The sequence below is a fragment of the Eleutherodactylus coqui genome, chromosome 1 (genome assembly GCF_035609145.1).
Source record: "Eleutherodactylus coqui strain aEleCoq1 chromosome 1, aEleCoq1.hap1, whole genome shotgun sequence".
NCBI lineage: Eukaryota > Metazoa > Chordata > Amphibia > Anura > Eleutherodactylidae > Eleutherodactylus > Eleutherodactylus coqui.
In genome coordinates, this window is record NC_089837.1 from 323,864,692 (window position 1) to 323,880,023 (window position 15,332).

The following is a 15,332-nucleotide window of genomic DNA, read 5'->3' on the forward strand; positions in this document are numbered from 1 at the left end:
ATAACAAGGGCTTACAGAGCCTGTGTAATACACAACTCCAATGCGGTCGTGATGAGCTATATTTTCATAATAAAATCCTTTTAATACAAAAATGTTTATCGAAACATATCTGTGTTGTCAGTCATCATATTGTGGGGAGCCAACGGGCTAACAGGGTGAGCTCCCTTCCTCTGTCAAGCTTTTTTGAAACTATAGTTGCTAATAATCATAGTATTTAATGTAGACAAGGCGTTCCAAACATCCATCCACATCATAAACTGACATTTATTGATGACACTTGGCCTGACCTTTGACAGTAATATAATGTCAATGAAATCCTTGGTCTTTCCTTGCTTGGACTTGATCCAGTTCTCTTCCCCCTTCTCCTGCAAAGCCTTCTTTCTCAACTTCACTACATTTGCAGTAAACTCATGAACAATTCTGCATGCACGGTAGAATTTTCTTCCATTGGAGGAAAAGCGGTAGATAAAATCAAAGTAATGATGAAGGGATTGCTCACGTTGCGTAATCAAGTTGCTTAAGTCATAAATTGCTGCAATGTATTCACTTGGCGTCCTGTAATGATAACATTTAATAGAGAGTGTAAGCAGTCATTCTGAAATGCAGAATTGCCCTGGAGCATAAAGGCAAAAGGCAATAGGCAAATACCATTCAGAGCATGCTATGCAAAACCACTTTTTCCTTCACACTCGTGGAAACAAATTGTGATTTCCGTGAGCGGAGGAAAAAAAAAGCAGAATGTTTAGGATTCTGCACGGACGGCTTCCATTGAAGTCAATGGAAGCCATCCGACCCGTGGTCAATCTGCAATTGACATTGCAAAAAGGTCGTTGGTACTAGCATCATTGCCTAGCAATCGTACTAAAAAATAGAACCATTTAGAAAAAAAAGTTTGTACTATGCATGTCCGATGGTGGCTTGCTGCAGCCATCCGCACTACAGATGAAGAATAAAAGTGACGGGTACCGGAATCCGACCCGGTCGTGTGGCTCTTCACCGTTTAAAGAAGCACTCCAAGTTTATTTTGAGAAATCCATCAAGATCAGTGACTTCTACTGTGAAGTATCCCATTCTGTAGTTTGTTCCCTCCAGACTCTGCACTTTTCATCTTCCAGGTTGCATGATCAGTATTATGACAATGTTCTGTGTCCTGGAGATAATGGGGGAGATTTATGTAAACTGCCATAAAAAAAACATCTTTCTTGCCTACAGTAATCAATGACAGTGCAGCTTTCATTTCGTATTCTGCTTTTCAAAATGCAAGCTGATCTTTGATTGGTTGCTATGTGCAAGAAAGACAATTTTCTTTGTGACAATTGACTTAAATCTGCCCCTTAATTTCAGGACACAGAGCAGAGTCAGAGTGCTGGTCAGGTGACCAGGAGGCCATAAATAAATGACCGCCAGGGAGACGACTGCTCCAGTAAGAAGGGGGAAGGGCAGCACAGGGCAGGCTAGACAGGTCCTGATGGTGGGAGACTCAATTATTAGGAGGACAGAAAAGGCAATCTGCCACAAAGACCGGGATCATCGAATGGTGTGTTGTCTTCCTGGCATTCGAGTTCAACATATCGCGGATCAGGTTGATAAATAACTGGAAGGGGCTGGTAAGGATCCAGAGGTCATGGTATGCATTAGTACCAATGACATAGACAGAGGTCAACAGAGGACCCTTAAAAATGATTTCAGGAATCTAGAATCCAAGCTCAGGGCAAGGTCCTCCAAGGTAGTTTTCTCGCAAATACTATCTGTACCATGAGCCCCACCAGAAAGGCAGCGGGAGATTAGGGAGGTAAACAAGTGACTCAAGAGTTGGTCTAGGAAAGAATAGTTTGGGTTCCTGGAGAACTGGGATGACTTTGCTCTCGGCTAAAGGCTCTAACGTAGCGACGGGCTGCATGTCAATAGGGAGGGTGCAGCTGTGCTGGGGCAGAAGATGGCTAGAAGGTTAGAGGAGTGTTTAAACTAAGGACTGAGGGGAGGGCAGCAAGAGATGTAGGGGGAATGACAGTGTAGACAGAGTTCTGGGATTAAGGAATGGAAATAGGGGTCGAGTGGAGGGTGGGGTTAGTACAGTTAGAACTGACAGAGTAGCAAATAAGACCATAAGTAGCATAATAAATACAAACAGTAACCACAACTGTATACTTTGTATGGCTGCAAATGCAAAAAGTCTGGTCAGTAAAGTGGGTGAGCTTGAAGCAAGAATGTCTGAGGAAAACTACAATATAGTAGGAATAACAGAAACATGGCTTGATAACAAATGCGTTTGGGCAGTGAACTTACGGGGTTACAATCTCTTCAGAAGAGACCGTGGAAACCAGATAGGAGTTTTCTATAGGCCACCAAAAATAACAGAAGAAACTGAAAACTTATTAATAAGACAAATCAAGGAAGTGTCAAACCCCAACAAAGTAATTATTATGGGAGATTTTAATTATCTGGATATAATATAGGAAGATGAAACCTGCGAATTTCACAAGGGTGTTAGGTTTTTGAGAACAATTAAAGATAACTACCTTACCCAACCTGTACAGGAGCTAACTAGAGGGAGGGACTTACTATTAACCAATCTTGGGGGTGCAGGTTGAGGGATATTTGGAAAGTAGTGACAACAATATAATTAATTTCCAGTTGTCATTGAATAAGAAGCCTTAACATGGAGTGACAAAATACTGAACTTTAGTAAAGCAAAATTTGATCAGCTCAGAATTACTCTTGGCAACATTAATTGCGACAATGTCCTTAAATGTAACACTACAGGTGACAAATGGGAGAAGTTTAAGCCCTTCATGACGCGGCTCTTTTTTTCCCCTACATTTTAGCTTTTTCCTCCCCCCTTAAAAAAATCATAACTCCTTTATTTATCCATCGACGTCGCTGTATGGGAGCTTGTTTGTTGCGGGACAAGTTGTATTTTTCAATGGTGCTATTTAATGTACCACATAATGTACTGCAAAACTTTTAAAAAATTCTAAGTGCAGTAAAATGGAAAAAAAAACGACATTCCGCAATCTTTCAAAACTTGTATAGTTTTTTTTTTACTATACTACTCAAAGACATTCAATTTATTTCAATTATTTTCTGGGGTCATCTTGTGCGCGCAGTAACTTTTTTATTTTTCCGTCGACGTAGTTCAGCGATGGCTCCTTTTTTGCGGAATGTCCTGTAGCTTCCATTAGTACTAATTTGGAATACTTTTGATCGCTTTTAATTGCATTTTTTCTGGGAGACAGGGCGACTTGCATTGTTTTTTTTTTGTTTTTTTCGGACGACGTTCACCGTGCGGGGTAAATAATGTGCTACTTTGATAGGTCGAATTTTAAGGGACACGGAAATACCAAATATGTATTTTTATTTTATTATTTAGACTTTTTAATTATAGATATGGCAAAAGGGGGGTGATTTAAGCTTTTATAACTTTTTTTTTACAATTAAAAAAACTTTATTGCTCTTTATGCACATTACTTTTAAGCCCCCCTGGGGGACTACAATATGCAATGCTTTGATCGCTCCTGTAGTATGACGTAATGCTGTAGTATTACGTCATACTGCATTCTGACAGGCAGCATATCAAGCCACCCCACGGGGATGGCTTGATAGGCAGTCTCTTAAGGCAGCCGTGGGGCCTTTCAGAAGGCCCCTCGGTAGCCATGACACCTGCACGGCTCCCCCAATCTCACCGTGGGACCCCTGAACAGAGTTTGGGGGCTTTAAATGCAGCTGTCAGAATTGACAGCGGCATCTAAAGGGTTAATAGCCGCGATCGACTATTTCGGCCCAATGGCCGATCGCAGCTATTGCCCGCGGGTGTCAGCTGCAGTAAACAGCTGACGCCGGCGCTGTATGCAGAGAGGTCACCCCGTGAACTCTCTGCATGCATACCCCGACACTCCAGGACGTAAATGTACATCCTGGAGCGGGAAGGGGTTATAAGCATCCTAAGTACCTAATGTGAGCAGTTCATACCCTTCAAACATAAAAGAACTACAAATAGAAGAAAACCAATGTGGCTCGACAAGACTGTAAGGGTGACTATAAGCGAATGAAAGAAAGCGTTTAAATTACTAAAACAAGAAGGCAGTGAAGAAGTGCTAAAAGCATATGGGGAAGAAACCCAATTATGTAAGGAAAAGATAAAAACTGCTAAGGAGGAGGCAGAGAGACTAATTGCCAAAGAGAGCAAAAATAAGCCCAAACTATTTTTCAATTACATAAACAGCAAAAAATAATGCACGAGAAATCATAGAAGATGATGGGGGAAGGCAAATCTATTAAATAGATTTTTCTCAAGTATATACACGACAGAAAAAGAAATGCCACTCGAGATGCAAGGGGACTCTATTGAGACCGGGGTTGTACTACTAGATTGGCGCATTGCCAATGTGGTTCCAATATGCAAAAAGGGGTCAAAAAGAGAGCCGGGTAACTATAGGCCAGTAAGTCTTCAATAATTGGAAAAATATTCAAGGGGTTTCTGAGAGCTGCCATCCTGGAATACATCAAGGAAACAACGGAATAACTCCTCACCAGCATGGATTCATGAAGGGTCGATCATGTCAGGCCAACTTGATCAGCTTCTATAATGAAGTAAGCTCTAGGCTGGACCTGGAAGAGTCTATTGATCTCGTATATCTGGATTTTTCTAAAGCATTTGACACCGTGCCGCATAATAGGATGATATATAAAATGAGACAGCTTGGTCTGGGCAAAAACGTGTGTAGTTGGGTAAGGAACTGGTTCGGAGATAGAAAGCAGGGGGTGGTAATAAATGGATTGTTCTCTGATTGGGCCACCGTTGCTAATGGGGTGCCACAGGGTTCAGTACTAGGGCCCATTCTGTTCAATATATCTATCAATGACCTGATAGAAGGATTGTACAGTAAAACATCAATATTTGCAGATGATACAAAATTATACAATAGAGAACAAGGTACGGTTGCAAATGGACCTAGATAAGCTGGGGGCTTGGGTAGAAAAATAGCAAATGAAATTCAATATTGGTAAATGTTAGGTTAGAAATTCTGGCGTTTTTCCTGACGACGTTCACCGTGCGGGGTAAATAATTCATTACTTTGATAGATTAGACTTTTATGGATGCAGAGATACCATATATGTGTTTTTGTTTTATTATTTAGACTAGCTTACCCGTCGCGCGTTGCTGCGAAGACAGACAGACATACAGTACATTCATTCGTATATCTAGATAACAACCAATCACAGCGCAGCTTTCATGTTACCTCAGTGGTATAATATATAACAACCAATCGCAGCGCAGCTTACATGTTACCTCAGCTTTATAATTTTCAAGTTTCTATGTGAGAAAATTACATTCCGTACGTAAAATTTGGACGCTAAATCTTTTGCGCATAGAATTGAACAATCAAGTTGGGACCCATTAGCTTTTTCTATTTATGACATAATCAATGCTCGTGCCAAATTTCAAGTTTCTATGACATTGGGAAGTGAGAAAATTAGATTCTGTATGTAAAATTTGGACGCTAATTCTTTGGCGCTTAGAATTGAATAATCGAGTTGGGACCCATTAACTTTTCCTATTTATGACATAATCAGTGCTCGTGCCAAATTTTATGTTTCTACGACATCGCGAAGTGAGAGAATTAGTGGCAGTGATGGAAATCAAACGATCTACGTGGGGGGGCGTAACTGTCAACAACGCTCGCATGCGCGCCATTTATCATAGCATAATTGTACTATGCCTATAATCTTCCCAGGAGTGTACTTAACAACTTCCCAAAGTTTCATGGCGATCGGATGAATGGTGTAGTAGCGCATAAAGGACAAACAGACAGACAGACACGCAGACATACATTCAATTTTATATATATAGATTACGAGATCGCCCAGCGATCTCCCTTCACACACACCCAGAGCGTGCAGGAACGTATAGGACTGTACATCCTATAGCATTAAGGGGTTAAATGAGGCATAGGGGTGAGGAATGAGAACAGAATTCTTCCACTATACAAGGCACTTGTCAGGCCCCACATGGAATACTGTGTACAGTTCTGGACACCGGTGCTCAGGAAAGATGTTACAGTACTTGAGGGGGTTTAAAGAAGGGCAACTAAATTAATAAATGGAATTGGAGGACTGGAATACCCAGATAGGCTATCAAAATTGGGATTGTTCACCCTAGAAAAAAGACGGTTAAGGGGCGACCAAAGAACTATGTATAGATACACTAGAGGACAATACAAGGCTCTCTCCCATGATCGGTTTATACCCAGGACTGCGACGATAACAAGAGGGTATCCTCTACATCTAGAAGAAAGCAGGTTTCATCACCAACACAGAAGGGGGTTCTTCACTGTAAGAGCAGTGAGACTATGGAACTCTCTGCCAGAGGATGTGGTGATGGCAAAATCGATAGAGGAGTTTAAGAGTGGACTAGATGTCTTTCTAGAGCGCTATGATATTACAGGATATAGACATTAAATAACTATTGGGCTGTAATCTGGGACTTGGAGTGAGGTAGGAACTTTCAAAAGTTGATCCAGGAATTATTCTGACTGCCATTATGGAGTCAGTAAGAATTTTTTTCCTCCAAATGAGGTAAATTGGCTTCTGCATCATTGGTTATTTTGCCTTCCTCTGGATCAACAAGGGGAGGTGGAAACAGTCTGAACTGGATGGACATTGTTGTTTTTCAGCCCTGCATACTATGTTACTATGTAAAGTGCAGAATCCACATTAAGGAGGAAATGAGCTACAGAACAGGATTCTTCACAGAAGAGGTCAATAATACTGTGATGAATTCTCAAAAACACCCCCACAAAAAACAGTGCTCCTTTAATATCACTGTGTGTCTTTTGAAACCTGTACTCAACTTGTCAAGTGTCAAAAAGTTATTTTAAAGCAATGGAAATACAGAAAGTAACTCACTCTTGGCAGTCACTGTCATAGCTAAATGTACATTTCAGCAAGGTATCCAATGTCATTAGGCTGATGTGTTCAAACATATCCAGAGACACCGGGCCATCTACACACAATCTGCGCCATTTAGCCTGTGAAAACATGCACAAATATGAGAGCAGTAGATAACAGGTAAATTCAGGTAAAAAAACTGGGTGTCCTTATTTTGTGAACTTTTTAATAATTCATTCAGTCTTTTATGAGTTACTTAAAGGGGTAGTCCGGTTACGAAAAGTTGCTGTTAGTTGAATGCTAATCAAATGTTATTAAAGTTTGCAATGTGGTCCTGCTTTGGATTTTTTATCTTTAGCTTTATAAACCATCATGTTCTCCTGGCACGTCAGGAGGTTTATTCCCTGGTTGTCATGGATGCGTCCTGCACGTATTCCAGCACTACAGGTCGAGCTTGTCTGTAAGAATGAGCAGGGACAGCTTTTCTCTCTTTAGATCTTTGGACCAGGTTGCACATTAAGGCCTTCCTGTCCACCCCATATAAATTGGTAGCATGTAATGTAACAGTCTTCAGTCATTAGCCCATTTTTGATGGTACCTTGCGCTCCTACATGCTTTGCTATCTCTAAGATTTAGCTGCCATACTGGCAGCCTGATCCTCTACTGTGATAGCCAACTGGAATACCAATACATAATCAAACAACCTGTTATTTAGGCACCTGGGCGTCATATAGGTAGACGGTTCTCTCATTTCTTCCCACTTCAACAGCAACACCAAAAATAACATGGTACAGGGGGCTTGTTTTTGCTATATACTTCTTTGTATTTTGTCATCAATCATGTACATATGTTACAAGAGTAGAAAAAGCACAAGGCATTCACCCACAGTGCTTAAAACAGTCCCTTTCTTGGATCAGTCCATTTTAATCAAGGAAGTAACATGGAGATGCCACAAAGCAGAGGAAGCATCTAGACACACTAATGCGAGGGTTCAAGGAGTCTGCTCCTTTTCTCAAGCATACACTGTGTATTCCACCATAACATTAAATAGCATTCAGACTCTATGCATTAATTCTAAAGAAAAATAAGTAACCATATAAGGATACAACAATAGGATAGTAAAAAGTATAAATACCATTTATTCTTGCTATTTAACTCTGCTGATTTTAAAATCCTTCACAAGAAAAAAAAATGGGTAAAACCAAAAGTAAAATATATTGACTTTTAAAATCAATCACTTCAATGGTGAAATATTGTTGTTTGCATAAAAGTCCAAAACCCCCATTGGTCATGGAAAAGGGAAATGAGTATTCAAAGAAGCTAATTTGTATGCTGCAAAATTCAACGATTTTCCAACTTATCAATTCTTCATGGTTTTCAAGATCCTTGTTTGCTTTTATTTAATAGGAACATTCATTGTTTATGTCCACTTTGTTGGAAAATCCAACTCCGATAGCTGTCCAGTAATGATCTGTATACCTCTGTGTCTAACAAGTGACCAAGACAGAGTTTTGGAGAGTGTAAAGATTAAAAACTATGGAGAAAATACGGGTGTCATTCCCCAATTTCACTTCATCTTACATCCATTAGCATAACGCTGGACAATCCAGTGACAATCCATGTGGCATATATAGATTCAATTTACATGCATGATACCTGTGCTTTGGTTAAAAATCTTCACATACTGCTTTAAAATATCAAAGTGGAAGGCAGGTGTTAATAGGCGACGGTGACGGGCCCATTTCTGTCCTTCGCTGAGCAAAAGGCCATCTCCTAAACAAGACAGATTACTTATTATTTAAACGAGTAATTAAAGGGTTAACATATTAAGGCTGGTGTTGATCAGTTAATTTAGCCCTTTGAAGATTGACCACTACTTTGGGCTGGTTTAATATTTGTTTTTTAATACACACTTTATTTAAACAAAAATGACTATATTTTTGATTTGTACCTCCTTAAGTGTTAATGTATGAATTTGGCCCCAGAACCTAAATATTATTTAGATCCAATATTATTAGAGATGAGCGAGCACCAAAATGCTCGGGTGCTCGTTACTCGGGACAAAATTATCGTGATGCTCGAGGGTTCGTTTCGAATAACGAACCCCATTGAAGTCAATGGGCGACCCGAGCATTTTTGTATTTCGCCGATGCTCGCTAAGGTTTTCATGTGTGAAAATCTGGGCAATTCAAGAAAGTGATGGGAACGACACAGCAACGGATAGGGCAGGCGAGGGGCTACATGTTGGGCTGCATCTCAAGTTCACAGGTCCCACTATTAAGCCACAATACCGGCAAGAGTGCCCCCCCCCCCTCCCAACAACTTTTACTTCTGAAAAGCCCTCATTAGCAATGCATACCTTAGCTGAGCACCACACTACCTCCAACAAAGCACAATCACTGCCTGCATGACACTCCGCTGCCACTTCTCCTGGGTTACATGCTGCCCAACCCCCCCTGCACGACTCTGTGTCCACAGCGCACACCAAATTGTCCCTGCGCAGCCTTCAGCTGCCCTCATGCCACGCCACACTCATGTCTATTTATAAGTGCGTCTGCCACAGGAAAAGCAGGCACACACTGCAGAGGGTTGGCACGGCTAGGCAGCGACCCTCTTTAAAAGGGGCAGGGCGATAGCCCACAATGCTGTACAGAAGCAATGAGAAATATAATCCTGTGCCACCGCCATCAGGAGCTGCACACGTGGGCATAGCAATGGGGAACCTATGTGCCACACACTATTCATTCTGTCAAGGTGTCTGCATGCCCCAGTCAGACCGGGCTTTTTAATTCATAGACACAGGCAGGTACAACTCCCTATTGTGAAGTCCCTGTGGACCGACAGCATGGGTGGCTCCCTGGAACCCACCGGCGGTACATAAAAATATCCCATTGCATTGCCCAACACAGCTGAGGTAGTAATGTTGTGCTTAATGCAGGTGGGCTTCGGCCCACACTGCATGCCCCAGTCAGACTGGGGTTCTTTAGAAGTGGAAACAGATGCATTTATAATTCCCTGTGGACCCACAGCATGGGTGGCTCCCTGGAATCCACCGGCGGTACATAAAAATATCCCATTGCATTGCCCAACACAGCTGAGGTAGTAATGTCGTGCTTAATGCAGGTGGGCTTCGGCCCACACTGCATGCCCCAGTCAGACTGGGGTTCTTTAGAAGTGGAAACAGATGCATTTATAATTCCCTGTGGACCCACAGCATGGGTGGCTCCCTGGAACCCACCGGCGGTACCTAAAAATATCCCATTGCATTGCCCAACACAGCTGAGGTAGTAATGTCGTGCTTAATGCAGGTGGGCTTCGGCCCACACTGCATGCCCCAGTCAGACTGGGGTTCTTTAGAAGTGGAAACAGATGCATTTATAATTCCCTGTGGACCCACAGCATGGGTGGCTCCCTGAAACCCACCCGCGGTACATAAAAATATCCCATTGCATTGCCCAACACAGCGGATGTAACGTCAGCTGTAATGCAGGTGGGCTAAAAATTCATTTGATTACACTGTAGGCGAGGGCCCACAAAAATTGCTGTATCAACAGTACTAATGTACATCCAAAAAATTGGCCATGGCCAACCAAGAGGGCAGGTGAAACCCATTAATCGCTTTGGTTAATGTGGCTTAAGTGGTAACTAGGCCTGGAGGCAGCCCAGTTTAACGAAAAATTGGTTCAAGTTAAAGTTTCAACGCTTTTAAGAGCATTGAAACGTATAAAAATTTTTAAGAAAAATTATAAGAGTGAGCCTTGTGGCCCTAAGAAAAATTGCCCGTTCGGCGTGATTACGTGAGGTTTCAGGAGGAGGAGCAGGAGGAGGAGGAGGAGGAATATTATACACAGATTTATGAAGCAGAAATGTCCCCGTTTTGGATGGTGAGAGAGAACGATGCTTCCATCCACGGGTGCAGCCTACGTATTGCTTAGGTATCGCTGCTGTCCGCTGGTGGAGAAGAGAAGTCTGGGGAAATCCAGGCTTTGTTCATCTTGATGAGTGTAAGCCTGTCGGCACTGTCGGTTGACAGGCGGGTACGCTTATCTGTGATGATTCCCCCAGCCGCACTAAACACCCTCTCTGACAGGACGCTAGCCGCAGGACAAGCAAGCACCTCCAGGACATACAGCGCGAGTTCAGGCCACGTGTCCAGCTTCGACACCCAGTAGTTGTAGGTGGCAGAGGCGTCAGGGAGGACGGTCGTGCGATCGGCTACGTACTCCCTCACCATCCTTTTACAGTGCTCCCGCCGACTCAGCCTTGACTGGGGAGCGGTGACACAGTCTTGCTGGGGAGCCATAAAGCTGTCCAGGGCCTTAAAGACTGTTGTATTGCCTGTGCTGTACATGCTGCTCGATCTCCGCACCTCCCCTGCTACCTGGCCCTCGGAAGTGCGCCTTCTGCCACTAGCGCTGTCGGATGGGAATTTTACCATCAGTTTGTCCGCCAGGGTCCTGTGGTATAGCAACACTCTCGAACCCCTTTCCTCTTCGGGAATGAGAGTGGAAAGGTTCTCCTTATACCGTGGGTCGATCAGTGTGTACACCCAGTAATCCGTAGTGGCCAGAATGCGTGCAACGCGAGGGTCACGAGGAAGGCATCCTAACATGAAGTCAGCCATGTGTGCCAGGGTACCTGTACGCAACACATGGCTGTCTTCACTAGGAAGATCACTTTCAGGATCCTCCTCCTCCTCCTCCTCCTCAGGCCATACACGCTGAAATGATGACAGGCAAGCAGCATGGGTACCGTCAGCAGTGGGCCAAGCTGTCTCTTCCCCCTCCTCCTCATCCTCCTCATGCTCCTCCTCCTCCTGAACGCGCTGAGATATAGACAGGAGGGTGCTCTGACTATCCAGCGACATACTGTCTTCCCCCGGCTCTGTTTCCGAGCGCAAAGCGGCTGCCTTTATGCTTTGCAGGGAACTTCTCAAGATGCATAGCAGAGGAATGGTGACGCTAATGATTGCAGCATCGCTGCTCACCACCTGGGTAGACTGCTCAAAGTTTCGAAGGACCTGGCAGATGTCTGCCAACCAGGCCCACTCTTCTGAAAATAATTGAGGAGGCTGACTCCCACTGCGCCGCCCATGTTGGAGTTGGTATTCCACTATAGCTCTACGCTGCTCATAGAGCCTGGCCAACATGTGGAGCATAGAGTTCCACCGTGTGGGCACGTCGCACAGCAGTCGGTGCACTGGCAGATTAAACCGATGTTGCAGGGTGCGCAGGGTGGCAGCGTCCGTGTGGGACTTGCGGAAATGTGCGCAGAGCCGGCGCACCTTTACGAGCAGGTCTGACAAGCGTGGGTAGCTTTTCAGAAAGCGCTGAACCACCAAATTAAAGACGTGGGCCAGGCATGGCACATGCGTGAGGCTGCCGAGCTGCAGAGCCGCCACCAGGTTACGGCCGTTGTCACACACGACCATGCCCGGTTGGAGGCTCAGCGGCGCAAACCAGCGGTCGGTCTGCTCTGTCAGACCCTGCAGCAGTTCGTGGGCCGTGTGCCTCTTATCTCCTAAGCTGAGTAGTTTCAGCACGGCCTGCTGACGCTTGCCCACCGCTGTGCTGCCACGACGCGCGACACCGACTGCTGGCGACGCGCTGCTGCTGCTGACACATCTTGATTGCGAGACAGAGGTTGCGTTGGAGGAGGAGGAGGGTGGTTTAGTGGAGGAAGCATACACCGCCGCAGATACCACCACCGAGCTGGGGCCCGCAATTCTGGGGGTGGGTAGGACGTGAGCGGTCCCAGGCTCTGACTCTGTCCCAGTCTCCACTAAATTCACCCAATGTGCCGTCAGGGAGATGTAGTGGCCCTGCCCGCCTGTGCTTGTCCACGTGTCCGTTGTTAAGTGGACCTTGGCAGTAACCGCGTTGGTGAGGGCACGTACAATGTTGCGGGAGACGTGGTCGTGCAGGGCTGGGACGGCACATCGGGAAAAGTAGTGGCGACTGGGAACTGAGTAGCGCGGGGCCGCCGCCGCCATCATACTTTTGAAGGACTCCGTTTCCACAACCCTATACGGCAGCATCTCAAGGCTGATAAATTTGGCTATGTGGACGGTTAATGCTTGAGCGTGCGGGTGCGTGGCGGCGTACTTGCGCTTGCGCTCAAACACTTGCGCTAGCGACGGCTGGACGGTGCGAGACATTGCTGGATTGGGCCGAGGACAGCGGAGGTGAGGGTGTGGGTGCAGGCCAGGAGACGGTAGTGCCTGTGTCGTCAGAGCGGGGTTGGATCTCAGTGGCAGGTTGGGGCACAGGGGGAGAGGCAGCGGTGCAAACCGGAGGCGGTGAACGGCCTTCGTCCCACCTTGTGGGGTGCTTGGCCATCATATGTCTGCGCATGCTGGTGGTGGTGAGGCTGTTGGTGGTGGCTCCCCGGCTGATCTTGGCGCGACAAAGGTTGCACACCACTGTTCGTCGGTCGTCAGGCGTCTCGGTGAAAAACTGCCAGACCTTAGAGCACCTTGGCCTCTGCAGGGTGGCATGGCGCGAGGGTGCGCTTTGGGAAACAGTTGGTGGATTATTCGGTCTGGCCCTGCCTCTACCCCTGACCACCGCACTGCCTCTTGCAACCTGCCCTGCTGCTGCCCTTGCCTCCCCCTCTGAAGACCTGTCCTGAGTAGGCGTTGCAAACCAGGTGGGGTCAGTCACCTCATCGTCCTGCTGCTCTTCCTCTGAATCCTCTGTGCGCTCCTCCCTCGGACTTACTGCCCTTACTACTACCTCACCGATAGACAACTGTGTCTCATCGTCATCGTCCTCCTCACCCACTGAAAGGTCTTGAGACAGTTGCCGTAAGTCCCCAGCCTCATCCCCCGGACCCCGGGAACTTTCCAAAGGTTGGGCATCAGTGACGATAAACTCCTCTGGTGGGAGAGGAACCACTGCTGCCCAATCTGAGCAGGGGCCCGAGAACAGTTCCTGGGAGTGTTCCCGCTCCTGAGCATGTGTCATTGTAGTGGAGTGAGGAGGCTGGGAGGAAGGAGGAGCAGCAGACAGAGGATTCGGATTTGCAGCAGTGGACGGCACAGAACTGTGGGTGGACGATAGGTTGCTCGAAACACTTTCTGCCATCCACGACAGGACCTGCTCACACTGCTCATTTTCTAATAAAGGTCTCCCGCGTGGACCCATTAATTGTGAGATGAATGTGGGGACGCCAGAAACGTGCCTCTCTCGTAATCGCGCAGCAGTCGGCTGCGATACACCTGGATCAGGAGTTCGGCCTGTACCCACACCCTGACTTGGCCCTCCGCGTCCTCGGCCGCGTCCACGTCCTCTAGGCCTACCCCTACCCCTCAGCATGCTGTATTACCAGTGATTTGATTTCCCAGGCAGGAAAGAAATTGGCGCAAGCCTGCTGTTAAACGTAGCTGGCTGCGTATGTTTTTTGTTAACGTTCTGCACCCACCACACACGTACCCAGAACGCTGAGGACTGTCAGAGGCAGGCCAAATAGAATGTTTCCCTTTTTTGGTTAAAGAAAAGGCCCACTGCATATATTCAATCAATAATATATGTCTTCTGGCCCTGCCTACACAATTCTGTCCCTGGAGTATTACTGCAGGGCGCAATGCTCTGCACAGCCGATTTAAAAAAAAAAAAAAAAAAAGCAACACTGCTAACAGCAGTCTGCACAGTTCTGCACACGGTTAAATGTGGCCCTAAGAAGGACCGTTGGGGTTCTTGAAGCCTACACTCACTCCTAACACTCTCCCTGCCTAAACACCACTTCTGTCCCTGGAGTATTACTGCAGGGCGCAATGCTCAGCACAGCCGATTTAAAAAAAAAAAAAAAAAGGACAACACTGCTAACAGCAGCCTCCACACGGATAGATGTGGCCCTAAGAAGGACCGTTGGGGTTCTTGAAGCCTACACTCACTACTAACACTCTCCCTACAGCAGCTCCGGCACCAGCATCACTGTCCCTCAGCTAACTCACAAGGCATCTGAGGCGAGCCGCGGGAGGGGCCGACTTTTATACTCGGGTGACATCTGATCTCCCCAGCCACTCACAGCAGGGGGGTGGTATAGGGCTTGAACGTCACAGGGGGAAGTTGTAATGCCTTCCCTGTCTTTCAATTGGCCAGAAAAGCGCGCTAACGTCTCAGAGAGGAAACTGAAAGTAACCCGAACATCGCGTGGTACTCGTTAAGAGTAACGAGCATCCCGAACACGCTAATATTCGCCCGAGCATCAAGCTCGGACGAGTACGTTCGCTCATCTCTAAATATTATATATTGGAAAAATATTATTAGAAGCATAGAAAATACAAATTCAGCACTCTGCCAGGATCAGATGAAATAAAAATACCTTATTGACAGCAGGTAGAACCATCTTATGTATTTCAAACTTCAGTTCTTAGGCTGGATTCACACAAACGTATATTGGCTCGGTTTTCGTCCTCATCTGCAGGGGGAGGAGGATGGAAG

The 15,332-nt window shown here is 45.8% G+C and overlaps 1 protein-coding gene across 3 annotated transcripts in view; it reads right to left on the reverse strand.

Annotated features, from left to right (window-relative positions):
* LOC136575386 (ultra-long-chain fatty acid omega-hydroxylase-like) overlaps positions 1 to 15,332 on the reverse strand; it is a 257,782-nt gene that overhangs the window by 24,527 nt on the left and 217,923 nt on the right. For all 3 annotated transcript variants that reach the window (XM_066575081.1, XM_066575083.1, XM_066575082.1), the window contains exons 5-7: positions 8,534 to 8,661; positions 6,907 to 7,028; positions 288 to 555 (exon numbers count right to left, since the gene is read on the reverse strand). In XM_066575081.1, the coding sequence (XP_066431178.1) occupies positions 288 to 555; positions 6,907 to 7,028; positions 8,534 to 8,661 (518 nt within the window). The remainder of the gene's footprint in view (positions 1 to 287; positions 556 to 6,906; positions 7,029 to 8,533; positions 8,662 to 15,332) is intronic.